This window comes from Falco rusticolus, chromosome 13 (assembly GCF_015220075.1).
Source record: "Falco rusticolus isolate bFalRus1 chromosome 13, bFalRus1.pri, whole genome shotgun sequence".
NCBI classification, from domain to species: domain Eukaryota; kingdom Metazoa; phylum Chordata; class Aves; order Falconiformes; family Falconidae; genus Falco; species Falco rusticolus.
This window is the reverse complement of record NC_051199.1, coordinates 3,358,649-3,385,827: the sequence shown is the minus strand read 5'-3', so window position 1 is coordinate 3,385,827 and position 27,179 is coordinate 3,358,649. Positions and strand designations below refer to the sequence as shown.

Here is a 27,179-nt window from a genome sequence, read left to right as displayed (position 1 = left end):
TGCTCCACCTGGTTATTACATGCCTCTGCCCAGCACTGGGTGGGTTTCAGGTGCCACCATCCGAAGCTTTCCTTCCTTTGCTGGAAGCACCAGAATGTTTCACCCTAGTACGGAGGATCCAGAGAGAGTTAGGACAAGCAGAACCTCCGTTGTTTAGTATTTTATTAAAGAAGAAATATACACACCTCTCCCTGGCAGAGTGGAGCAACGAGCCCAGGGCACGTCTCTTACAGCACGTCTACGCCAGTGTTTGTGCAAAGAAAAGAAATCACGTTTCTGTGAGGAGCGTGTTTCTGAACTGGGGCGCGTGATGGAGCACAGTGAGAACCCACCGCTGCGCTGGCTGCTGAGACGCCGTCCCGCGCCAGCCCTGTCCCGCACCAGGCTGCTCCACTGACGGTTACAGGTACCACAGAAGGAAGAGGCAGCTTATTGTGCTTAAGACATCTGAACAAATCCTGGGTAGGAGACAACTCACAGCTTGTGAATATTGCTAATTACTTACAGTTAAGAAAGAATGTATCCTGACGACAGTGACAGGAACCTGCGAGACCGCAGGAGCTTACGGTAAGTCTGGGTCATAACTACCCCGCTGCACTTCACGACGCTCACAGCCGGTGCCCCCGAACGGGAGCAGGAGGTGGCTCCCACTGGCTGGCGAGCATGGTGAGCTCGTGCCCAGTCAGGGGCTCCTGGTGCCCTTTCCTGGGCTTGGCACCGCAGCGAGGGCTAGGGAGGAGCACCCTGTCCTTGGGAAGAAGCCCCCTGGGGGGTGCAGCTGCCGCCCACCCCGTCCTCCCAGGAAGGGAGCTCAGACAGGCCAGGCACGCGAGCGAGCTTTCCAACTCTTCGCTCAGATTACAATTGAAAGATTAAATATGAATAAATGCTGTAGGTTTATACACAATGCTTCCTTCTACCTATGGAATGTGTCTGAATGGGCAAAAGACACTAAAACGTTGTTAGAAACCTTAGTTAACTGAGAAAGACAACCCCGCACTTAATAAATAAATAAATCCTACTGTTTTACTACGGCCTTCGTTTAAAAGCCCTCAGAAAAACAGAGTATTTTCAGGTGCCTTGTGAGAATATATCTGTTCATGCAATGGCCCAAGTTCCTCATTTAACAAGCATTGCACTTTTTAATGTAAATCATCAAAACTATAAAACCTATTATTTTTGTCTGAAAGTGTTAGTCTAAAAAGGACAGTATTACTTTATACCCATTTATGGTAAACTCCTAGCCCACGCGCATGTGCACACACACACACACTGTTGCCTAAACATTTTCTAAAGATACTGATTACAAAGTGTATAAAATTAGTAATACATTGTCAGGATTCAGTGAGAGATGAGCCATCCTATAACACGGACTATAATCTAGTATCGATCACTAAACTGTACACATTTATACAGCCTTATATTCACCAGTGACTTCTGAACGTAAACAGCAAACACACAAACTCAGTAATGCTGTTAAAACCACAGTTATTACTGACTCCAGCTGCTTCAAGCTGACTGAAATCTGAGGCCGATGTGTTTGTCAGGCAGGGCTGAAGCCAAAGGGCCAGCACGCCAGCTCGCTGGCAGCGGCTGCTGGAGGAGAGCCCTGTTCAGGACCCGCTCCCCAGCCGGGCGCCAAGGAGCCGGAGCCAAAGCTTCCTTGGCCCACAAGACTGACCTGGGGCTGTTCTTGAACAAGCACGGCACCACCGAGCCCGTAGGCCACCTCCCGGCACTTCCACGCTGTTCCCAAGCTCTGCCGACACAGTGGTGTGGCTGATAAACTTTTTGTTACTCTTCGGGCAAACGCAGGCCCTGAGGCCGTTTGGTCCTGAGCGCACGTGTCCGGCACCGAGCAGCACAGGAGGAAGCAGCAGGCAAAGCTGAGGGCGGATTTTGTGTGTTTGGAGGTAGTCACTTCCTTCGCCTGTCATTCTACACCCCGGTCTGGCATGGTATTGGTTAGATGCCACGCTTCATCTCTGCCTGCTCCCCCTCCTGCCAAGCTGCAAAAGCCAGATCCCCTTCCCGAGATCCACGTAGAGCAAAGGGACCAGCTGGATCCAGGCAACTGATCCCCCATCCGGAGCAACAGCTGCCTTCTCAGGAGATTCCAGAGCCTGATCTAACTCAGCAGATGCTCGGTGCATAGCCTGGAGAAAAGTTGGAGGCACTTTGTGCATTCTCTAGCCTGCCATACCAACCCGCTGGAAGAGCGGTGCGACAGCCTCCGAGAAGGGTCGCACCAGCACTGGAGAAGAGGATGGACAACGCGCAGGGCCAGACAGAGACGGAAAGAGCCTCTTGTTGCCGCACCTCGCGTGGCTGTTTGAGAAAGAGTAAGGGCAACTTGGTTTTGCTGCTCGCAGGCATGCTGCACCAGCTCCCCCGCTGTGCTTTGGAGGCCCACTGCAAACATCCTGACAGGTGGAAACACCTCGAGTGGAACGTCCTCGTAGGAGAAGTAGGATCTGATGTAACCCAGACCAAGGAAAGGGCCTATTTCAGCTATAAAAGTCTGAAGATTTATCACTACCTTATGTGCAGACGTGGGAGATCTGATCAGGCTGAGAACGTGTTAAAATTGCTCAGGCTGCTGCTAGTCACCAGTATGCAAGTCCTGTGACCACACTCCCATGAGGAATCCGAAATATCAAGTGCACTGGAAAAAAAGGGATTGTCAGAAAAAACCGAAAATATAAATACTACAAAAGCAACATTACTGAGTGGGAAGTGGCCCGCTCTCACACCAACACGTCGGGTCACACAGTGGTTTCTATAGTCTCAATCACTTCCATTTCGCACTGCGAGGGTGACAAGAGCGGGCACTCGTCCGGCTCCCAGCTGCTATCCGGGCTGTAATCTTCTTCTGAACTGAGCTCGGCCACCCCCTCTGTGTCCTCGTCACACGACTCCATGTAGTGAACCCCCACCGCATTGATCCCGGAGTCCTCGGAGCTGGAAGGGGACGAGCAGTGATCTGGTTTTGGCGTATTGCTCTCTTTTGTGATTAAGGCATTGCGAACGGGGACTTCCTCAGGCTTTACCTTGTGGGGCACAGGGGGAGGCTGCCTCTGCACGTAGCACATCTTCCCGTTGATGCATTTCACGCGGTAATTGTCAATGAAGAGGTCTGCGATCGTGCAGAACTGCGGGGAGTCAGGGGGCAGGGGGGGCTGGAAGACGGGCGCGAACTTCAAAAAGTGTTCGGTGAGCGAGACGGAGATCTGGATGGTGTTTGTAGCCTCCCGAGGGCGAATGGGTATTTCGGTGCTGGGGAGCTGCTCTACGGGTGTCATGGGCTGATAGACGTATTTACCTGTGGGGAAAACAGAAGGGCGGTGTTTAAGGATGATCCTTCAGTTAGAAACACACTGACGACACGACGCTTGCCCTCGGCCATTGACAATAACCAACGGTTCCTTGCAGCCAGCAGCTGCCTCAAGGTGTTCAGTCCTCCCCTCCTACGCATCCTCTGATCAATCAACTTCAGACAAGCATAACCCTCCTCCTCCCGGTCCTGCTCCTCTCCCTGCCCCTGCCTCAAAGACATCTGTAGGACATCACTAACTCTGGAAAACTAACTCCAGGGGCACCGCTCCAGAGCTAAGTGGGACAGACTGCCTGCACCCCTTCCTAGGGGAAAGAAAACTGAAAAGATGCTCAGGGAGTTGTTTGGAGGTTTTTTTCCACTGAACACAGAGAAGTTCTAGCTTACTCCTTCGCTACAATGTTCAAAATCTTATTATATTATTACTGTTCCAAATTACAATTAATGTCCCTGCATGTGTTTCCATGTTCTTTTTTTCTGGGGACTAAATCGTGTTTTTCTGTATTATAAACCAGAGGTTCATACATGACTGCAATTAGAATTTGAAGGCAGAAAATAAGGGAATTCTGAAGCCATATAAATGCTTTTGGCATCTTGATTATCTGGTTAAGTAGTAAGAAAATAGGATTATGTTGGTTATATAGAGCTGAACCAAGTGTGAGCTGAAAATCTTTGCTGAAAGAGCAAAGAAATAAATAAAAGAGCAGAAAATCAGTACTTTGTCAGGAAAAACTGAGAAACCTGAGGCTATGCCTGAGACTGTAAAATGCTGCATTTTATTTGCACGAAGCCTCTGAAAAATTCATGTCTCCCTAGGGGCTCATACGCTATGAAAGCACGAATTTCCAGCAGACTTGCAAGCAGTGGGGCTCAGAAGAGTTTTGATGCACGAGTTGCAAATACTGCTTTGCAAAGGCTGAAAAAAAGTATCAAAGCACCGAAGGACCATTTTGATGCTTGAAGCTCTCCAGGTGAGGAGCAGGAAGCTGCCGAAGTCCTGCTGCAGGAACGATTCCGGCTGCGCTGTGGTGAGAGCTGCCCCCTGGTTTTGTGTTAGCAGCTCGGAGGTAGGTGCAGCCCGTCCCTTCGGAAAACCGGAGCAGTGACTGCGTGTCTGCTCAGGGAGCTGAGCAGGGCCCAGGACAGCAGCAGCAGAAGGGCTGTCGTCTCCTGAAGGATGGACTCACTCGCTCCCGCCGCCATGCCTCTCTGCAGTACAAAATCCCCTCCTCAGCCTGGGAATCCATCCGTGGGAAGGGCCCTGACCCTGCACGTTCCCCGTCGGGATGGCAGCCGGTGCCCCAGCCGCCCGCTGGAAGCGCTGGCAACGGGCCAGGCTGAGACCCCGGCTGGTGGCCGCAGCAGCCCGGGTGCTCGACGGCTCTGCCAGCGCCGAGGAGCCGGGGCCCACGCACCGGCTGTGCTTCGCCAGCCCAGCTCCGGCGCCAGCAGGGGAAGGCTCCAGCGCTGGGGAAGGGTCTTCCCACCCCGGCTGCTCTGTGGCGTTGGGAGGGGAACGCGCGTGGAAGTCGGCTGCGCTTCTCCGCTGGATCTGCAGATGCCCACAGCGGAAGGGCAGGGAGAAGAGAGGAAACACGGCAAAGAGCACGGAGCCCGAAGGAGAGCCCCGGGGAGCCCCGGGGCGTGGGAGAGGCACGCTGCCAGGCCAGCGAACGCAGCAAGCAGGCTCGGAGGAAGGAGCACCAGGCGCGCCCAAGAGAAGAGCCCACCGAGTCGTGCCATGGGAAAGAACAGCAAGCCAAGCCAGACTGAGAGCAGCAAGACGGTGGCAGCAGGAAAGAACATGTTGTGAATAAATCTGACCAGCTCCCCTCAAATGCCTCATCAAGCACTTTTTTCCTGTGATCTGCGGAATGATGATTGTTAACAAAGCCACTGAAAAAGCTCAGTGAAAATAAAACAAGCTTTTTTTCCCTCCTGTTTAATTACGGCCGGATGGCAGAAAATACAAAGCCATCCTCTGCCCTTGCCATCTTCCCAACATCCCACCGCCTCGCTTCTGAACTTGCTGTGACTCAGAGGAATTAAGCACTAGCATCAAACAACGCAACGCTTCAGCCGCAGGCAGAGCGGAGCCCTTCCCGCGCCGGTGCCCTTGGGAGCGGCAGCGCAGGGATTTCGGTCCCGGCAGTCACCGAGGGATGGGGTCCCTCGGGCGTGTTTCAGACCTTGCTGACACAGCTCCTCCGGGCAGGTGGGCTCACCTCAGCTCCGCTGCAACAGCGGCTGCCCATGGCTTTGGGCCACGGTCTGGCCTCCAGAAATCCTACTTTGAAATTAGTGAACGTTAAATATGCTACTGTCTTGCAAAGCCACACAGATGGCTGATTAGAGTGCTGCTGGTTGGAACAGCATCTGATAAAATTCAGCTCACGGAAACAGAAACGCAGCCTACCCTCGCCTGAAACCACGGTGCTGTACGTATCCATGTGTTTGGAGGGATTCTGTGTGGGCTCCTATTCCGTTCCATTGTCAGTGAAAGAAAAATTTCTCAACTCAGTTTTGTGCCACCTCTCTTGAAGTGTCCAAGGCAGGCCCTGGTGAAGATTTTAACAGGATCAAGGTTAAAAAAAATACCAACAAAACCAAAAAAACAACCACCCCCACCCCCAGGTCTCTGCACAACGGGACTATATTTTTCCACTTAAAATAGTCACCAGGTGCTGGCAGAAGGCTGGGGGTGTTGGGAGGAGCAAGCAGGGGATTTAAGCCAAGGTAGCTTACAGCATGGACATCAAATAACAAATCTTTGATTCATCGGTTTGACGACTTAAAAAAAAAAAAAAGAAAAAGAAAAAAAGAAAAAAACAAGTTGGGGCAGGGGGAGATGAGGTGTTACCCCGGAGCTCAGCTGGTTGTTTTACCATTGCAGCAGCATGTGGTAATTCTCTGCGTGTTTGAAAACTGCCCTGCTGGCGTTAATTTCAGGGTAGAAGCAAATGGTGGCGATTCTGCTCACAGAGGATTTCAGCTCCCCGTTTGTGTGACCTTCCAGAGGCTGACACCGTCTCCTCACGTTCCAAGGACAAACTCTGCCAGGGTAAAACAGGAATTGCCCAATGGAAAAAAGATTTTTCTACATGAACAGATTTCTGCATTTCTTTAGACTTCCGGTACAATTTTGTTTAGTTTCAGCTAGTTTTAGGGCCAAGTTTGTTTATTTTAGACAGATTAAACTTTCTGGTTTAACACATGACCCGGTCCCTCCTTGAGGGGTGCTGGTGCTCACAGCCTGGGGCACGGACTCAGCTGTGGTTATGGCCTCACAACTCCTTACCCCACATAACACACGCAAACACTCAGCTGTGATGCATCCAAGAAAAATAGATGCAGAAATGAAAAATATGATCATCCCCTCCCCCTGCAGCCTGCAGGATTGGCAGGGGTGTCTTTTTAACAGAAAATTATCCCAAAAGCACAAGTCCCCAAGTTCTCTTAAAATACATCTTGGTCTGCTTGAACTCCCGCTGAAATAAACAGCAATATTTTTGCTGACTTTAAACAGCTGGCAAAAGTCTATGACGGAATAGTATTTTGAGCACCTATTCCAACACATTCCTTTTAAATATGCTAGCATGTAATTTATTGCCTATTTATTCCAACCAAGTCAGTTGAAGAACTCTGTAATCGAGCTGCACTGATGAATGCTCCTGTAAATGACAGTTTTGCACAAATACAGATGCCAGACGAGACGCTGCACCACAAGTCGTTTCCTGGGTCACTTGCCACCGCTGCCTCCGCGGATGGCAGCAATTCCGTAAAGGAAAAATACCGCACGTGCCAAACACGTGTCCGAAAATCAAGCACCGAATTCTGAGAAAAGCAGTTTGCTGCATTTGCAGAAGTTTGGGACGCTCTGGAGCACTGTAATAGCAGCTATGGAGAAGTGTCACAGTTCTAGCTCCACAGTTCCACCACCACCGTGGCAAAACGGCTCGGAGGAAGCAGCAGCCCGTGCCTCTCCTGGGTGCTTAACAGGGAACGTGTGAAACCAGGCTCTGCCAAAACCATTTTCATGATAAGTCTCAATTACCCATGACAGCCATATGTTAAGAGACGATACGATGAAACGCGAGACAATGAGACTTCAGAAGCAAGGGTGCAGGCTGCGCTTAACTGTCACCGCCGGGAGCCTGTGCCGGTACCTACACTTTCTGCTGCTACATGCTCGCAAAGCGTGATTCTCCAGGAACACTGCATCTCTTTGTCGGGCCTCAGCGACAGTGACAGCCGTTTGTGCACAACTAAAAAGGACTGATTGTTTCTCCATTTCTTCATTATTCAACTGACCCTTGCCAAAGCCCCAAAAAACTAATCCTCCAGAGAATTAGCATGCAGTAAAGCCAATACCCAACTGCAAAAGAACTATTCATATGTGTCTGAGGAGGTAAGTACTGGGCAATGCTCATCTTCCTGCTTCTCTGTTCACAGAAATAGGATTTTTATTGCCAAATCAGATGGATGCTGTTCACCAGAGCCCTGGCACCCTGCCGCAGTGACACCTGCCAGCAGGTTAAGGCAGAACCCAGCAGAGCAGTGAGTTGTCATGACCTGCAGATCTTGAGCAAACTCAGGCAACTTGGAAACTTTTTCACCCCCAAAAGCAAATGCACACTGGGGTGGGTGGGTGGGTGTGTGCAGAGAGGGATCAGTGTAGCCTGTCTGTGGCACTGATTGCCAGAACTACGTGGGTGATCGATTGCAAGCTGTACTGTAGTGTCTCCTGCTTACAAAAAAACCAAGTAAGAGCCTTTAGAAGCCAGCCACGAGGTCACTTCTTTCTGATTCTTTGCTAATTGAGCAGTCTGCATGCATCCTCACCAAACAGACACAGCAGCAATTTCCGTGGCTAATACAAAATAACTTAACCATGAAATAAGCAGAGGTACAGCTTAAAGATTTTATTCTCTATTTCCCTTCGTCTCAGCATTCTAGTTTACCTCTGACACTCATTAATGTGCTTGGCATATTAAAAAAAAAAAAAAAAAAAAGAATAAATCCATCTTTCAGTAGTGAGATTTCTCATAACGAATTCTCAAGTTTTACCCTCTCAAAATGCTGCCTTGAAGGATTATTTTTATTTCCTAATAAATAACAACGTGAATTGCGCTGCACTTCAGAAAGTGGTAAAGATAGCTGTGGACCTTCCGTTGTGGATCCTAAGACTCCAAGTCAGCGATATGTACCATGCAGATTTGTTTGCACGCAAGACATTTAGACGTCTTTTAACTGAAACATAAAAGCTTTTTTCATAAGTATTCTTGCCCCTGCAGCTGCTTGGGCAAATATTTCTACACCCTCCAATCTTGCCAGCTCATCTACTCTCCCAAGATCGGTGAGGTTAACGCAGAGCTGCTCGCTGCACGCTATTTACCGTCACCTGGCTCCGTTTAACCAGCACCGCTGAGGAGCTGCCTCCGTGTGCCCCAGCCGGCTGAGCACTGCGGTGAGAGCACCCAGCCCAGGCGCCGCTGGAGAACCAGCGCTCATCCCACTGGAGATTTCAGTGCCCTCGGCTGCGGCAGATGCTTCAGAGGGGCTGGAGCAGGGACCCCAACCGCAGGGCAAAGCATGTGGGCTGATGTTTAGGCAGCTGCTTGTTCCTACCGCAGAAAGGTGCACGAAGGGCGTGTGCAGCTGGTTCCCATGGTTTAACGGCAGAGAGCTGCTGGTTAAACGCGGGTGACTTGTTTCTGCCCGAAGCTACACCTTTGTAACGGCACCGGCGACCTTCTGTTGCAAAGTCAGGTAGGTTTCTCACTCCAGCTGTGCAACGCCCTCCTATTGCCGCACACAACCCTGCCACAAAAATAAGGTTATGGGAGAAGAAAATGGGTCCCGCTATGAAGAACATAAACAAATTCTAATTAAATACCACACAGCTTTGAAGGAATGAAGGCAAAGCAAGTATTCATAATGCATGTGTAACAGGAGACAGTATTAGCTTGGAGGGACTCTGCAGTATTCCACAGGGAGTTCACTGCACGGCTGCTATTCTACATCTCTCTCTGCATGGGGAAACCAATGGATCAGCTTCTCAAGCTCTGGCTTTCTTCATAGCAAAATATGGAGAACTACCAAGCGTTCTTCCAGCAGGGTTTGTTTCATTTCTCATCAGTGTGGCAGGAGAGACAAGTCTGCCTCTTTAGGAAGAGCTGACTGGATGCACACCCTTCTGACGTCTAAATGAAGCTGTCTCGCAGGTGATGACAGCTACAAGCTGGAGTAGTGTGCTGCTGCCTGGATTGGCACAGTTGCCCAAGGACAGCACGTAAGCTGCCAAACACCCAGCTGGTTTTCCAAGATCTCAGGATCCCCGGGGTGGTGGGTGGCACAGGTGGCAGACAGTTCTGCCACAACAGACCAGCCTGGGCTGGCCCCAGCCCCTGCGCGGGAAGGGACTGGGTATCATCTCACCACTGACAAAACAAAGTCGGGGCAGACGGTGGGTTTTCCTCCTTTGCAGAGTAAAGCAAGGCAAGGCTTGCTGCTGCAGTCTGGAGATGTGTATTGACAGGCACTCAGCACCCTACGCCTGCTTGAGGTACCCACCACACTTTTTTTCAGAAGCGTTCAGCAGAGTAGAAGGGTCATCTGGAAGTGTGACGCTGGTCTGCACACCTACACGGGGACGCTGCCTTCCAGCCCCACCGGCTGCAACAGCAAACAAAATGACTGCCTCCGCTCTTCCTCCTTCTTTCTCTCTCCAATTATATGCACAGCTTGGAACAACAAACCTTTGCAAACAAAGATTGCCCTAACCATAAATATTCACCAAGGACTATAATAGCTTCAAATTACACTTTGCTTAGAGCACAGTAATAGCTTTTCCAGAGGGGCAAGAACAAATGGAAGGAGAAGTCCGGAGTACATTTACAGATGGCACATGTAAAAAAAAAAAATTAAAAAAAAAATTACTGCTAACCCGCTTTCTATTGCTTTGTATCACACTGAATAGCCACCATGTCATATCTAGCAAAACATCATGGGCTGCACTGGGGATGTGAGATGTGGAATAAGGCACCAGAGAAAAAGAAAAATGTTTCAGGACACTGAGCCACTGTCAGATTTACAGTACAACCCCAAGTAAAGCTGAACTGCACCACTGGTGGTTATGACGATGCATAACTGAAACGCTCATCAATATTGAAGGACCCTCATAGATAAAGATATGCAACACCTTAACGCAAGAGATATTTTTGCCCTGCACTTCTTCCAAGCAACTTTGAAAAAGCATCAAGATTGTTCAAACACATTTCTAGTGCAGGGAACGTGAAGAGCATCCTGCACATTTCCAGTACTTCTGGCATAGCTAGGAAGGCACAGCAAAGGATCGTAAAAAAGACTCCAAGGACACAAGACAACTCTGCAAAGGCACACCAGTTACCCCACCACCACAAAAGAAGTCATGCAAGAGGGCCTTAGCAGTTACACCAGCAAACATCAGCAAGCTCTGACCTAACAGAAGCCTGCCATTTCAACCAGCACCTTCTCACAGAAGCAGCTGCATCACAGCACTAACAAATCCATCCCCTTCCTGATCTCACCTAAGCACAGAAAAGAACTGATCTAGCAACGTTTCTACAGCGGCTCCCCCAGCAGTGATTTTGTACAGTTGCTAGTTCTCATGTGAAGAAGTGTTCCCTCTTGGTGCTGTATAGAGACAGCTGTGACAGCCTTTGACTTGATGAGCCACAAGCTTTTCAAAGGAAACCAAGAAAGGGGGGGCGGGATCAGAAAGTTTTTCTTCAGCAGATTTGTATGTTAATGCCCATTTGTCTTCATTTGTTTTAAATACAAAAAGGATCACATGGTACACGCTGTGAGCTGCCCAAGCCTTTCAGGGTTTTACGTCTGTCCTAAGAGCAGGTAACTCTTAAATGCAAATAGACCCTGGAGCTTCCTTCCATCATCTCTGCTCTTTCCTCTCACTGCTTACACGGTTTTACCAGGCGTAAAGGAAAAGCAACCCCGAAGGCTTGAGAAATATTTCATGCGGCCAATAAGCCCTCTTAAAAGGGCCATATTTGCTTACTAACCATTGTAAGGGAACAGAATACCAATACCCCAAAAAGCAACCAACACGTGTGTTGTGCAAGGAGCTTGCTCCTTTCAGTGCCCTGTGGGAAGTGCCACACTTAACACGGGTACTGCTAAGGGCAGCCCCAGCACAGCCCCACGCTGCACTTCCAGAACGTGCACACGTGGCAGTGCAGGCATGAAAAGCATGCAGGCACTCTGGGTCACCTCCACAAGGCAGCTTGCCACTAGTAACAGCAGCTAGGTGCTGGCCATCACAACCCGAGCTCTGAACCAAGGGTATTTGCCTTCCAACAACCCTTTACAGAACCACCCCCAAGGGAGAGAACAGTCGCTCTTTGCACGGTTCCCTGAAAAACTGTATCCCCCAAGTTATGCTAGATATTTTTGAAATTCAGTAGAGAAAATAGCAAAAAATGGCTCAGTGCTAAATATTTATTCTACAAAACCATCCCTGTGCACCATCTGCTCAAGCTTCAGCATCCCATCATTTTCACGCAGACAGGCAGTGTGCTGATATGGTAACAAAGAAGGATAAGCACAGATCAGTGTCAGAAGCTACCTACAACCCCATGGCGCTTCCTGGCACAGAGAAATCACAGGCACCACAGACAAGTTACAGCCGCCTCCCAGGTGCACAGTACCTGCTGCAGGAGGGCACCCGCGGGCCCCTGTATGCGATGGGAATGTTCTCCTGTGAATTCTCAAACAAACAGAACAGCTCATGAGTTCTTGAAGGGGAAGTCCTCTCCAAAGGACTGTACCACTCAAGAAGACCCGTGCTCTGCACTGACAGGAGGCAGCTGAGGCAGAAGGCTGCTTTGTATAGATTGGAATAGAGGCATCTTTATGGCTCCAGCCTGGTTTCCTGGTGGGCCGACAGGAGACCCTGGCGTAGGTGATGTGCCGTACCTGTGCTGCTCCCGTCCTGGTGTCAGAGTACAGGGTCTCCTGCTGACAAGTCATCTGCGCGGTGGCCTTACCAGGGTGCGAGCCTTCGGGCTTGACAAACACCACATTGAACTCCACTGCTGGGAACGGCGTCCTTATTATCAATACGGGCCATTCTTTTAACCCTCCTCCTAGTGCTTCTCCTGCTGCTGATCTACACACACCTTTGTTCAGACTTCATTCAAACCAATCTTCACATTTCTAATACAAGCCTCTACAGAACCCGCTTCTGGAGAATGTAAAGAACGGCTCTCCCTGCTTATGCCCAAAATATGTCTAGAGCCGAAGTGTGCAGGTGTGGTACCAGCCCTTCCCTTGGAGGGCTGTGGGAGCCAGCAATGCTCTGCATGAAAAAATAAAAGACCAAGTACCACCCCTGGCGGCGCGGAGGCAGGCCACCGTGTCGCAGTGGGCAAACGGCTCGGAGCAGCTGGACAGCGCAGGTGGGAGCAAACTCAGCACTTGCTGCTGCAGCAGGGTGAGCAAACGCAGGCAGAGAGGTAAAAGCATCACCCTTGGTTTCACACCAGGAAAGCCAAGACCCCACAGTATCAGCTGGGGAGCGCCAAGGTCTAGAGGCAGAGGGTAGGGGAAACAAAGACAAAGGTGAGTCCCTCTTTTGCCTGCCCTGCCTACAGACAGGTGGACTGCAGGAGCTGATCCGTCCACCCTGGCACACCTGACGGTCTGAGCCTTTCACCAGGGACAAGCAGCACCTGTGAGTGAGTGAAAACACCTGGAATGTGGCTCCAGATCAGCAAAGCACTGAAATCCAAACACCACAGGCAGCTATACGCACAAAACGTGGAGCAGCCAAGCACCCTGCCTGGAACAGCTGCAGGTCTCTCCAGCACCGGCAGCATGCGTCAAGCAGTGAAAGGGACAACGCTCTTGCTGGGCACAGCAGGGAAAACGTTCTAGGGATGGGTACAGGGAGAGAAGCAGAACAAGCAGTTTTGAGAGCACACATGGGCTCTCAAACTCCACAGCCACCAGCAAGAACAAGAATACAAATGGATGCCTCTTGTTGAAATTGTTTTGCAACATAGGTTATGTATAAATTCCAACTGTTAGGTTGCCAAAATTAAATTACGGGTATATTACAAACAAGGCTCAGTTGCCAAGCAATGAGATTTTACTTTCCCAGTAGGTTTTTGACTTTCACCTATGTGAATATACTCAACTATTGGCAAAAACGTCTCTAAATTGCGCTAACTGCACTTGAATTCTGTTATCAGCCACTACATAAAAATTGATTAGTGGAAGAATCAAAGTCATTATGAAAACATACTCTGTATCTTGTGGATAGATAAATTCATGAAGGTGCTGGAATAAAAACCACAATACAATAGAACAGGGTCACTTTATGTGTGGAGAGGGGGGAGAAGTGATACATATATATAAGGATATATATATGCACTACCTGGAATCCAATCTACTGTCAACGAGCTTTTTACATTAGTATAAGCCTGTGCCATCCATCAACAGCTAAGCCCACACTGTCACAGCTATCATTCTGGAACATCTTACAATGCTTGCGAGTAAAGCATTTTGGTTTTTGTCCTTTATAGAAACAAAAATTTCTGGTACAGCCTTATCAATGTGCAGAACTGAGTTACCAAGGCTCGAAGTGAGTCATGAAGTGTAAGGCAGAGCTGGTTAGATTGAGAGCCATTACATAAACCCCCCCCCAAGATGTCCATTCTCTACAAGCCCAGCTCTGCTGGTTGCATCAACATGAACAGCAACAAAACATATTCTTGATGAGCGCACAGGCGCTGCCAGGCAATGTGAGGTCCTGTGCCAAGTACCCGCCAGCCCTCTTCAGAGCTTCCAGCAACCTGAGCGCACGGACAGCTCTGCAGAGCTGCGGGATGGAAACCCCAAAGATTATAACCTCAGGGCTCAGTTTGTCTCATAGGGCAACGCAAGACAGATATGACCACGGGATGCAGTTTAAGACACACGAAACATCCACTGACAGCCACAAGAGCAAGGCGAACGTGCCAGAAGGCACTGCAGCCATACACTCTTGCATTTAGGTGCTCAGAGTAAGCACGCTCACAGACTCAAGCTGGCAAACAGATTTCCTCACCTGCAGAGCCCAGGAAGGAAGCTACACGCTTACCTCAGGCACTGTACTCCAGTACAAATTTTATCTTCAAGCTGCTACTGTGCAGTGAGAACAGTGCCTGAAGCCTTCTACCCAAATGAAGACCTGTGAGCAGGAGCAGAGGCTCAGCCTTCACCACGAAGCTGTTCAGACCTTCCTGAACTCACAAACAAATGCACCAGCTGACTGGACGTGGCATTCATGAACTTTTCCTTCGGAAGTACTTGCTTCCAGTAGGAAACATCCACAGCCTCATCATTTCACACCTGTTCTGAGCAGGCTTCATGAAAACAGCAGGTTAACCCTTCAAGCAGCTTCAAGAGAGAGATGTCCTTTATCTGCAACTCTTGGAGGCTCTTACTAGCAGATCATTTTGGGCAAGCAGACATAATTCTCTGTGAATTACGCTCCTCAGATGGACAGACAGAGGTATGCAGCACAGCCTCATAGTCATGCATGACAAACAAGGTTTTCTGGCTGGCAGAAAGTGTTTTGGTACACAAGGCCCCTTTTTCTCAGGACTTTCGGAGCAAGAAGCGCAGTGATTTCTCTGTAACTAGAAGAGTTAGTCTGCAAGATATACTTACAGCAAGTAACTTGAATTCAAAGATATTCCTGTGGTCTATTCCTGTTAAGCGGTATCAGGGGGTTTGTTAATAATAATAATAGCAATAATAACAGAGCATGCATGTCTCTAAACATAACTGCGTTGTAGTAAGGATCGCAAAACGAATGCCAGCAGGTTCCTTCAAATGTGCTGATGTTCCCACAGGGTATGATGAATCTACACGTGGGTTCCCTTTCTGAGACACAGCATCAATACCACATTCATACTGTGATTTGCAGATTATAACAAAGCTGTACACAATCCAGGTCCAGAATGGTGCACCCATAAAAACCGGCAGATAAGTGTTTTCCCTTGGAGTAACACTTCAGAATATATTAAGCTGACATTCTTTCCTTCATTGTGTACGTCTTTGTGAAATGAAGTTGGAATATCAGAGCCCTTCAAAATACAGGTGAAGGGAAGATCTTGCACAGCCACAGGCAGCAAAGCCTCATTAAAAGTTTTTTCCCACTGCAAGCTGAAAAATCCCCCTTTCTGCGGCTCTTGCCTGGTGCTCAGCATAATGCCTTGTTTGTGCACAAATGTTTTGTCCAGACATCGGACTTGAACCGGATGGACGCTCAAATCCTTTTCACAGCAAAAGCAGATGGAAAACGCCTGCTTCTCCTAGGATTTGCAATCATCCTCCCCCCAAGACAAGCCATGTTTTCAGAGAACACCCAGCCCCAGAGTTCATAGCCCCACTGCTCCGTTCACAAAGAAAAATGTATGAGCTACTCTAAATAATTCAGACTCAGAATTTAGAACATAAGCTCGTTACAAATCCCTTTTCACGTTTATCCAGCAACTCAATCATCAGAACACAGTTTTGCCCTGTGGAACAGCACCACTGGGAATTCAAGTTGCCGTCACCAGGGCCAGGCTGGCTACTTCCAGTAAGGTCCAGTACACATGACCTGCCGCAGGCAGAGACACACGGAAACCACCGGTATGCTACTGCCCTGTTGCTCTCTCCTGGACATGGCAAAGCGTTTCGTAGCCACCAAAAAACAGTGCAGAGAAAACCCACCAGAAAAAATGGAAGGTTTTTGGAGATCTACAATGTACGCAACGCTGCAGGGCACCCGGGGCGTGTTTTAGGTCCCTCCAGGGCTGCAGCTGCTTCTCTAACCGTGGATGGAATCAATAGAAGCTGGCTGGCAGGAAGACACGACTCCTTTTTAGATCCCCAAGCTCTGTCACGACGCACTTGAATACCTTCAATAACCATTTTGGCTCACTTACCAGCGGTCTGTTACAGGAAAGAAAGGCTGCCTTGCCGAGTCCCCGCTTACGGCTCCCACAGGCTGACTGGGCTCTGAATAATTACACGGGCTTCAAAGATTGTCAGAGCCCCTGCTGATAGCTTCTGTCGCTCGAGAGGTGGGAGAGACACCACAGCAACGCTGCTTGTGTGCACTGAGCAACTCGTATTATGCTGCACACATCACTGCGTAGCGGGGGGAAAACACCAGCACCTGGCACATGGGGCCAGGGTGTGCACCCTGCCAGAGGACAGGCAGGGGATGCGGTATGACACAGTGCCACAGCCTGCTCTCTGGAAGAGGTATAATCAAGGCTGGCCTTGACCGAGAGCTCTCACCAGTTTTGCGGGACAGAAAACACATTTTTTATTTTAAAATGTTAAAAATAAAACCACTGGTATTTTGAGTAGAGAAGAACATAAGAAACAAATATCTGCTCAGAGCACACACAGGTGCAGTGACTGTACTGATCTGCTTACATTCCCCTGGCAGCACGCTGTGGGAGACGGATCATCGCCTCACACCGCCCCAGCACACAGCAGAGTCCGGCCGCAGACGCCAGGCTGTGACGGGCTGCCACCGCCGGGGGACCTGCAGGCACCCATAAACCAGCCACGACGAGGAAGCGATGGAGCCTGCTCTGAGGGCAAAGAGAAACCCTTGTCTCCTCATTCAGCAGGCAGATGAAGAAGAAATGTAAATATTCTGCATCCCCAGCATATGTGCTGGCACAGCCAAAATCAGAGAAGTCCTTGTCCCCCAAACCACCCAGAAAACACACGCCCTTTGTGGCATGCCACCATCATGTAAACCCATTTTCTCCTCCTGGCCGAGAAATGACAGTTTCTTGGGTTTCTTGCCAAGCCTGCCTGACCTCACGCAGAAGCTGCCAGGTCTGGATCTAAACTCCGGGCATAACAGTCCCATAATTACGTGATGCACCAGGGAGCAGGAACCTATTTCAAGGCACACCTGCAATGTTACACACCGCTTAGCAAAACGCAAGGGTGGGGGAGCACTTGTGGTTTTTAAAACCTATACTGCCACCACAATCTTTTTACGTGTCTGAGCCTAGCAACTGTTTTCCCTTTCTGACCACCCAACAGAGACCTCACAGCTTCCACCCATGCTCGGTTTGTTTTCTTGTAAGCAATCCAAACAGCTGAATCTCACTAAAGTGGTGGAACTGAAATTTGTTTGCTGCATTTGTTTTTCAATATAAGATATGCAAGAGGCTTTATGTAACTAAAAGCCTGCTTTTTTGATGCTGAAATGGGGAAAAAAAAAAGAAAACCACAGAAGGGCTAGTGCAAGGTAGCACAACTACCATCTATTGATACAACTGCTGTGAAAAGAGTATTGCAGAACCATTATTCATTACGTATTTTTGTTAATCGCAGCATAACATACTGAGAGTTTTGCAAGGTGTTTAACATAATGCAAGATATTCAGATTAAAAGAATGAACACAGTTGTAAGAGAATACCCTGGTTTTGCATTGTCCAGGGATGAAGCCAATCTTGTAATTCTATCAAGTGTGATGCTTTCTCTGGTGAGCTAATTCTTAGGAAGTAAAATTAGCAAAACACAGCCAAACTGCCGCTGTCAGGACAGATGTAACCTCACAGATCTGATCCCCTCTGACAGAAGCAGGTACCGCCACACAGCCAGCAGCCTTGCTGACAGCATCAGTGCAAATCAGAGCCACAGTGGAAATCCAGAGGCGAGAAAAGGAAGACAGACACCTTGCCGCAGCCCTGCCTCCGGCGCATGTTTTCTCTGACTTTGGAAAAAGTAGATCTGAGTAATTTAAGGCTTTCAACCAGCATCTAATAAACAAAACCCCACAAGGCTGTCAGAGGGGAAGAAGGTGAACAGAGGGCTGTCACCCTGGCAAGGGGAATGCACGCAGGGACAGACTGAAAGCGCGCAGTGCAAGCAAGAGAAATGTGTAACAGGACAAGCATCGGGGCTGAAGTTCGAACATCTCTTGGGCCAGCACCTTCTTCCCTGCAGGGAAGAGGACTCCGGAGGCTTGAGCCCTCCTCCCGCATCCACATGGAGCCAGGAGTTGGCAGGCGCGCAGATGTCTGGCAGCACACAGGGGAAGGGTGCTGTGGTCACCTATTGCAGCAGGACATGAGGTGCTGCCTGCTCTCCTGGACCCCCTGATATCCACAGAGCAAGGTGTCTCCAGTGACGCCCAGCGCACCCTGCCAGCCCTCGCCTCTGCAGCCTCCCCACGCTCACCGGGGCTGCACATTTTGCATGCGCCTGTTCACGGAGGTTTTAGTTGGGTTCAGAGCTCCCCAGGCACGAGGGCACATTAGAGAATCATCTCCCACCTCACAGGGAAATCTGCTCCCCACCAAGCCCGAAAGAGACTGAAAACGAACCAAAATAAACTCGCAGGCTTAGACACAGAGTGATACAGATACCCACAGCACCTGAGGTTCCAGAGCTGTCTGGATACGCTAAACACTAAACTCTATGATCTCGCCTGCCAGCTATTATTGCCATTTTACGGACAGAAAAACATTGGAGGTAGAGAGTGCTTAAAGTACTGCTCACTTCAGAGCATGCTAACAAAAAAGGCTTTGGGGAATTCAGACTAGGTTCTTTCTCAATTATTACTTCTATAGCCAAGTTGCTCTGCCATGCTAAATTGCTTCTGTCACCGAAGTAAGCAGATGTGATCCTGAATACACATGAGGAGACAATCTATTCATCGTCGCGGTGGTGAGTTTTTGTAATTTTTCAGTGTAAGCACACTTTAGCCAAGCTGACATTCTTCAGGACCTTGGACACTGATGGAAAATAATACTTCAAAGGCCATTTTAATTGATGTAGAGTTTCCCATACCCCAATACAGCTCTTAAGGGTTACAGAAAACCACTTTCAAGAACAGTCTGAGGATTCCCAAGTCAGTATTACGGCACTGCGTTTATAAAAGATAACTCCCAACACTGTTTAATTACAGCTCTGACCTCTATAGAATTGTCCGTTATAGGCCTCATTCTTACCCCTTTTAAGTCCAACTCAACCCATTCTGCTGGAGCAGGATACAAAGAGATCCTTAGCTCTGAAATTTGCATCAGGAAATAAGAGGGCAAGAAGGGAGCACACTTCTTCATGCTTTCAGATGATTAAACAGGAAAATTAGGTACATGACTGACTTCCTTTAAAATCACAGTTTCACGGGGCAAAAGTATCTCCAAGTTTCCTTAGCCATAAAGGAGGAATTCAGAAGGAAGTCTGTACTCCTTGCAAAACCTAGAATTCGTTTTAAATCTTATGGTTGCCACAGGGAAGCTATGGGTTGGATGGGATCTCAAGCGGTCCTTCCAAGTGAGAATCAGCTCTAACTCCTAAGCCACACCAGTCTAAGCCTTCCCTAAGGACCTTCAAGGACCACGATTCCTTACCTTCCCAAGTACTCTGTTCCCTTGCTTCATTTCTCTTCCTAGTTAAAATGTTTTCTAATATCCAAACCTAAACGTTCCTTGCCACAACTAAGTGATAACTGGTTATCTTCCAAGTCTGTGTAGAGAACTAGAACACAGCTTTCTTTGCCAGCCTAGCTCTACACTTTGCAAAGCTCATCTCCCCTCCCTCCCTCCCTCCCTGAATCTTTTACAGCCCAAGCAACCCCTTTGCTTTTGCACCCCCTTGTAAATTATATTTTCGAAGCTGATCACTGCGATCTCCTACAGAACCTCCACAATTCTCCTATGGCTTTTTAAAGTGCAATGCTCAAAACTAAGCCCATCAGTTTGGTTTCATCATTACCGAGCTGAGGAGACTAATTAAATTGCATGCTTGCAATGCTCCTGTTAATGCATCCCCAAGCGAAGGCTTGGGTTCTGGTTTTGGATTTTCTACCACAAAGGCCTCCTGCTGCTGACGCACACTCAGTTTTGCGATCCATCCTAATCCTCAGATCCTTCTCTGCAATGTCACTTCTCCAGGTGTTCCCAGCTCCGCACTTAACCTCCCCTTCCCCAGACCATCCCCAAATGACTTCAGGTAACATCTCCAGTGTATAAACACCATTTTGAGCTCTGATCCTGTACGCTAGAGTGCTTATCAGCTCATATGTCTTGACGATGACCACAAATAACTGAGGCCAGAGAAATTTAGGAAGAGTATATCCAGGTCATAACTTGTGTCACTGAGGAAATGCCCATGAGCCATCCACGTCCCTGCGCAGCAGGTGACTGTGGCACCTTCTCACGCAGACAGTTGTGCCACCACACAGTCCTCACTCCAGGGCACAGGAAAAAACCATTGTTCTAAACTGATTTCAAATGAACCCCAAATCAAGGTGAAATTCCTAGAACGTGTATTTAAGTAGGCGCTCTCATCCAAATAAAAGCTGGCTTTCTAGGCAGGCCCTTTTCTCCATTAAGCAAAATGAGCAGAAAGTGCGTGTGAGGGGGACTCCACGGAGGAGATTGACTTGAAGGAGAGATGGCGACAGGCCGATGAGGTGGACGGGCTGCCAGGAGTCCAGGGACACCTCCAGCAGCACCAAGCGACCCTCACCCGAGGGTCTGACTGTAACCCCGGCCCCCGGGCTCCGAGACGCCACCCAGGCACGCAGCCCCATCACCATCTCCCGACCCCGCACCCACGCGCTGCTGGAAAAGCCTGCTCCTCAAGGCTCTGTGCGATTAATTATTCATCAAACTATGTTTGGACATCCAGGGTTCAATCCCGGCCTCCGCGGTTACACACATCAGCACCCCGAGTACAGACATCGAAGTCGTTACCGGGCGCCTTTTCGACAGAGTTGGCTCGACACCGGCTGCTGCACCGGGCACCACCTGCTCCGTGCATCCTCCAGCGCTGCCTCCTGCGCCTCTGAGGAGCCCCGCCATGCCGCCAGAGCGGCCCCAGCCCTCCCTGACGGGGGTCACCCACGGCCCGCCGCCCGCCCCGGGGTCCCGCCGCAGCGGGCTGGGCCCCGCGCTCCCCGCGAAGCCGCCGCCGGCCGCCCGGGCAGGGAGCGCTGCGGGCCGGGCCGGGGCGCTGAGGCGAGAGGGGGGGGCGCTGAGGTGAGGGGGGCGCTGAGGTGAGGGGGGCGCTGAGGCGAGGGGGGCGCTGAGGCGAGTTGGGGGGGGCGCTGAGGCGAGGGGGGGCGCTGAGGCGAGTTGGGGGGGGCGCTGAGGAGAGTTGGGGGGGCGCTGAGGAGAGTTGGGGGGGCGCTGAGGCGAGTTGGGGGGGGCGCTGAGGCGAGTTGGGGGGGGCGCTGAGGCGAGGGGGCACGGCGCGCAGGGACCGTGAGGACCGCCGGGACCGCGCGCTCGCTCACTCACAGTGGCACCATCCCAGGTGGCAGCACCAGTGCAGGCGGAAGCAGCGGCCGTGGCTGTGGGTGGCGCAGAGCGAGAGCCCGTCGCAGGGCTGGAAGTCGGGTCTGCCCGCGCAGCTGCGGGCCAGCGCCTGAGCCTCGTCCAGCTTCTCGCTCTTCGCCGCCGCCGCCCCGCTCATGGCGCCGCCGCTCCGCCCGCAGCCCCCGCGCCGCAGCGGCCAGGAGGAGAAGGAGGAGGTGGCGGCGGAGGAGGAGGAGGCGGAGAAGGCGCCGAGCCGCAGCGGGGACCGCCCGCCCGCCCAGCGCTGCGGGGGGCAGCGCCGCGGGCAGGGCCCGGCCGCCCGCCCCGCCCCGCCCCGCCCCGCCCCGCCCCGCCCCGCCCCGGTGCGCGGAACACCCGGGAGCCGGGCGGTGGGGCGCGGGTGCGAGGCCGGGCCGGGCGGAGGTGGGGCCGCCCCGCCCCGCCGCCCCGGCCGCCGCCGGTGCCGAGCCGCTGGGAGATGCCGGCCGGCTCTCAGGGGCGTCCCGTCAGCGGCGGGAGCGCCCGGGCGCGGGCAGCCAGCGGGGCCGGCCGAGGCAGCCGGGCTGCCGGCGGAGGCGGGCCGGGAGCCGCGGGCCAGGGCGGGCGGAGCTCCCCTGGCCCCGCCGGGCTCGTTTCCGGGGGCTCGGCACCCTCCCGCCCGGGCGGCAGCCTCCGAGGAGCGCCAGGAGGAGGAGGAGGGCGAGCTCGGTGACACGGTGAGGTACCGGTGACCGCTCCCGGCGCGTCTCGTGGCTGTTTTAGGGCCCAGGTGGTCCCGGCAGGGCCAAAGTCGGTGGAGCAGGAGACCGAGCCGCTCGCACCCGTGGCCCTTGCGCAGCCAGTGCTGGTTTTGTCTCCTGTGCTTCATGCTACTTCCTCCCTGGTCATCCCATCAGGAGAACCATTTCTTTCTAAGCACGCAGTGGTTTTGAAAACACTGATAAACTTTGGCTTCCATTTTGTAAAATAATCAGGAGATACAATTCTGGTTAATAATGGTATGAAATTCTATTGTTATTTTCCAGTGATCGTATCTTTATGTCAAATTTGGATTATGCCAAGTGTGGGTTTTTTCTTGAGCGGTGGCTACATGATCTGGTTTCCGGAGTGTAGTGGTGGGCTTGTTTCCATGTATGTTTGAAAGTAAATTGTGTTTTTATTGTCCCTGCTCAGTAGTAAGAGAGTTGAAGTCAGCTTTCTGTTAGAACAGAAATCTAACTGCTGATTTTCATAGTCACTTCTCTTTGTGCAATACCTAATAGCCCTTTGTCAGAAGTAGTCAAAAAATACTTATTTTTCTGTGTTCTGCAGAATATTCCCAGATCGTCCCTTTGGTGTCTGTCCTAGGATAGATCCCAGAGGTGTCTCCATGCTGGACACCCTCTTGAAGATGTGCTGAGAGAATCATTAGCTTCTTGCCAACAAAACCAGCTCAAGAACAACAAAGGTGCAGGTGCATTGCTGTGATCAGCTATGCACTTTATGGGTAAAACCAAGGGATATGGGTCATAACTGCACAGCAGAGAGCTGCACCGAGACTTCGAACAACCTCTGAGTGTCGCCCCCGACCTGCAGCACAGACCAGCTCACCGCAGCGCTGCTGGCGTCGGTGCTCAGCCAGGCATGAGGCTGCGGCCCACCGAAACAGCACGTACTGGTGAGCAGCTCCTACCCCGCGCTGCCCTGTCCTCGGTCAGGCTGCCAAACCCGTTTGCCACATGCATTTACGCAATATTCCCTACCTGCACACCCACAGCACCCTTCCTCCTGGAGCAAAGGCGCTGGAGGATGGAGTTTAACCGGCCGGATGGTGCAGGACTGGCTGGGGGAAGCCTCTGGCCTGTGTTGTGACGGAGGCTGCACAGAATGCTCCTGCTGGTCCCTTCTGAACTGAACCCTCCCTTTTGCTGGGAGCAGGGACGAGTGCTGTGCCTCAGCAGATGGGCCAGACGCCAGAGCGGGAGGGCTGGAACACTCACCCACAGTACACCCGGCTCCTTTCAACGCCACACACGCAGGCAGCCACACGTACCTGGCCTGCTGCTGCCCTTCTGCCCTCCCATGGGCCTGGGCAGTCTTTCACTCCCTCCTGCAGCATCTCAGTGCCAGGCGAGCCCTGGGCACACACGACCGCATCCCAGCTTATGCCCTCACCTCCTGGGACCTGCAAGTGGGGGCTACAACCTCTCCCTCTCAGCAGGCTGGTTGCTCACAGCTCAAGGGAGAGCTTTTCGCCAGGCTGAAGGGACGTTTCTGGGGCTGGTTTTGATTGCTGGGACAAAAGCAATCGGAGCTGGCTGAGGGTGGCAGGGAGGTTACACTGCGCCTCAGGGATGGGACCTGTTAAACTCAGCCTAACTGGGCAGGAGAAGGGGCTTTGAGCCCTCCTTGGCACTGGTCACCAGGGCTGAGGGAGCTTCTCAGGGCTGTAGGTTTTAAACCCCTCCGGGCTTAATTGCACCAGAAAGCGAGTTTCCTGAACTGCTCCTCAAGGCTTGCCTGCCTTTGCTTTGTGTCCCACTGAAATATGCAAACATTCAAGACCTTGCTCAGCTGTTTGCAAGCAGAGGAGAAACTGCAAGATCAGGTGTTTCTTTGACACTGCCCTGTTGTCTTCCTGTTCCCTGGAGCCCACCAGCAGCAAACAGGGGGTGCAGCTCAGCTCCCACGAGACCCTCAGCCCAAGGAGAATGGCCTCTTCTACTTGCTGGCATGAAGCCCTGCCTTGCTGCCACCGTTTCACCTCCAGAGCTGGTGTCAGACCCAGCCTAGGCTGTGAAATCACTGCTTGTTAAAAAGAAAGAAAAAAAAAAAAAAAGGGAGGTGAGCTGCGTGTTACAGAAATGGGTGTGGGTGCTTCTGACAAGGCTCAAGTGCCCCGTGCAATTTGGGCATGTGCTGCAGGACAGCACTTCTTCGCACGCTATAAGGCAGAGAGCTTTTCGCCTCTCTTTGAAGGCCCAGTGCTGCAGGGGACGCTGATCAAAGCTAAAGCAGTTCTCTCCTTTGGTGCACTCCCATTCTCCACTGTTTTGCAAAATGCCTGTGGCTGAGCAGTTAATGGAGGCATCTGCTGCACTGGCAGAGTTCACTGACTTAATTAAAGACATCTAACAATTCTGCAGCTGCATGTAAGAGACGGCAAGTACTCACAGGGCTGACACTGAATATCCTCAGCACCGAAAACAAGCATCCCCACTGTGCAGAAAGCGTAGGTACGCAGCCAGACACTCACATGAAAGTAGAAGCAGGGCCCAAAGATTAAGGATGGACTAGAGCCAGCTTGCAACGTGTCTCACCAAGGCCTCACAACACTGGAGAACTGTATGACCTCAGGTCACGCTCACGTAGCTCAGAATGGTCACACTTGCAACAAGTGAGCAGAGCCGGGGACATTCCTCGCCAGTAGGCATGGCTTTACCTGAAAAACGTTTTTAACAGGTATTTTCTCGCTGAGTGAAAATAAGACACTGGTCTTTTAAGCTGGTTTAAAAAGACAGGTTGGAAAAATAATTCGTACCAAGTGGTTAACAAGTGCTCCTCTGCGTGGGGCTGTGTTCTCTCCCTGTTAAATGAAGAAACATTTCACTCATGGGCATTATTTCTGGTACCACTGGGTATTTGAGCTGATGAGGGACTTTGCAAGTCTGTTATTCTAACCATTTACCAGAGAGGCTCACAGAAGAGGCTGGTGCTTTCTGATTAGACCGCACGTCAGCAGACACCAAGGGCTCTGAGACGGGCTGCTGAGCACAGGCTCCTGCCCTGCAGAGCTGAGGGCCATGGAGCTGCGGTTGCCCTTTGACGTGCTCCCACCCTGCTGGGAGCAGAGCTGCTGAGAGGCAGGGACACCCACGGGGTCCTGCCAGCGGCTGGGAGCATCGCGCCTGCCCCTTGGAGCTGCGAATGCAACCTCTCGCAGCAGCAATGTCACTGCCGGCTGGCTGGGCGCAGAGCAGACCGAACAATCAATGCTGCGCTGCTTTGGTCGATAGAAATTTACAAATGAACTTCTGTCAGGAGAGGCATCGCTAGCGTGAACTGCCCATACTCTCAGTAATTTTTGTGAGGGAGGTCGGAAGGGGAACGGGCGTATCAAATGCACCAGCACAAACGTGCTGCAGGTGAGGAGAGGTATTTTGGCCACGGGGTAAAGGCTGGTAGGTCTCCATATCCTGCGACCAGCATCTCTCCTACAGAGGAAGGGCATGCCCTCTCCTCCGCAGCCTGCTCCTGCTGCAAGGGGAATTGCCTTTTCCCAACTCTTCCCCGGGATGGGTGAACGCCCGGCACGAGGCACGGGAGAGGGGATGTTAGCTTGGGCAGTGTGCGTCCAGAGCTGTCCTGCGGGTGACACGACAGCCGCCAGCACCAGCCAGTGCTGTTGTGTAACACGTCACGCGGAGCCTGCTCCACGGAGGCAGTGCTTCACCTTCGAGCAAATGCTGGGTTGCTCTCGGATGTGGCACACAAGTGATTTGGGGGACACCACAGCCGTCTGCGGGGCCTAGAGTTAGCTCTTTCTCTGGTCCTGCAGAAAAATCTTTCCCAGAACCGGGCCCTTGGGTTGGCTTGTGACTTCTGAATGGATTCCTGCCCTTGGTTTTGCACTCTCACTCGCTGAAGGACAGGGGCAGATAAAGGGCAAAATAAGACATATTTAGGAAAAAAGCAGCATGCGGTCTTTTCAGACACAGACTTCTCCACAAACAGGAAAATTTATCTAATTCTAGCATGCAGAGAAGGGATTGAGAAAAAACAAAGAACAAGCACATTTTCTTTTTTCTGCTATCCCATATGATACCATATAATCTGCCATTAGATAATCAAAGCAGTTTTATTAAAATAAAAAGTAAAACTTAAGACATCCAATGTCCCTGAGAAGGAAACCCAGACCAACCTATTCCCTACACCAGACCAGAAGATACAATCACTAGACACAAGAAATGGGAGACTTTGGCCCAGAGCATCAAGCCTGGAGCAGGTTTGGTTCGCTCTCCCCTGCTCTGCTCTCTTCTAGAGATCTGCCACCTCCCTGCCTGCCTGTAGCTATGTTCCTGCCTGCACACATGCACTTCTCACTGTGCCCTCTGCTCGTCTGAAAACCCACTAAGTGCCAGTTTCAATCTAGTCGATTAGAGCATGTTGAGCCCCAAGACCTGGTAGCAGGCAAGGTAGGGGGTGTGACGGCGACACCCCCCCACACTTCATGATGCCAGAAGATGTTTCTACTTGGACAAAGCTGGGTGGGGATAATGGTAACGGAGGATAGCGTCTGGATGCAGAAGGCCAGTCATGAGCCAGCACTGCAGGGCAGGTTAGTCAGGTGGATGTATTTGTAGCTTTTGTGTCACTCATTAGAATCTTCTCTGCAGCAGGGAGGAGGGGCAGTACCAGCCCTGCCCCCCGCTGTCTGCTCATACCTGCCCTCTCCAATTCATTTGACTTTACCTCTGAAAGGTGCTGCACCCCTTGTGCCACCCCTCCCGAGTAGCAGGAAGGGAGCAGGCTCC

General features: G+C 51.2%; 1 protein-coding gene across 2 annotated transcripts; it reads right to left on the bottom strand.

Moving 5' to 3' along the window:
* Positions 1-145: 145 nt before the first annotated feature.
* Positions 146-21,854, bottom strand: C13H3orf70 (chromosome 13 C3orf70 homolog). 2 transcript variants are annotated; one of them, XM_037407549.1, is made up of 3 exons: positions 6,220-6,888; positions 5,751-5,892; positions 146-3,322 (listed from the first exon to the last, which is right to left on the bottom strand). In XM_037407549.1, exons 2-3 carry the CDS (start codon positions 5,782-5,784, stop codon positions 2,766-2,768), a joined length of 591 nt encoding a protein of 196 aa, XP_037263446.1. In that variant the 5' UTR covers positions 5,785-5,892; positions 6,220-6,888; the 3' UTR covers positions 146-2,765. The 2 variants fall into 2 exon arrangements, with proteins under 2 accessions (XP_037263446.1, XP_037263445.1); XM_037407548.1 differs by lacking the exons at positions 5,751-5,892; positions 6,220-6,888 and adding an exon at positions 21,649-21,854.
* Between the last annotated feature and the right edge of the window lie 5,325 nt (positions 21,855-27,179).

Coding starts and splice junctions, on each gene's coding strand:
- C13H3orf70 (XM_037407548.1), bottom strand. CDS start 21,823: ATGAGCGGGGCGGCGGCGGCGAAGAGCGAGAAGCTGGACGAGGCTCAG. Junction 3,323..21,648: donor CCACCTGGGATGGTGCCACT/GTGAGTGAGCGA, acceptor TTTTCCCCACAG/GTAAATACGTCTATCAGCCC.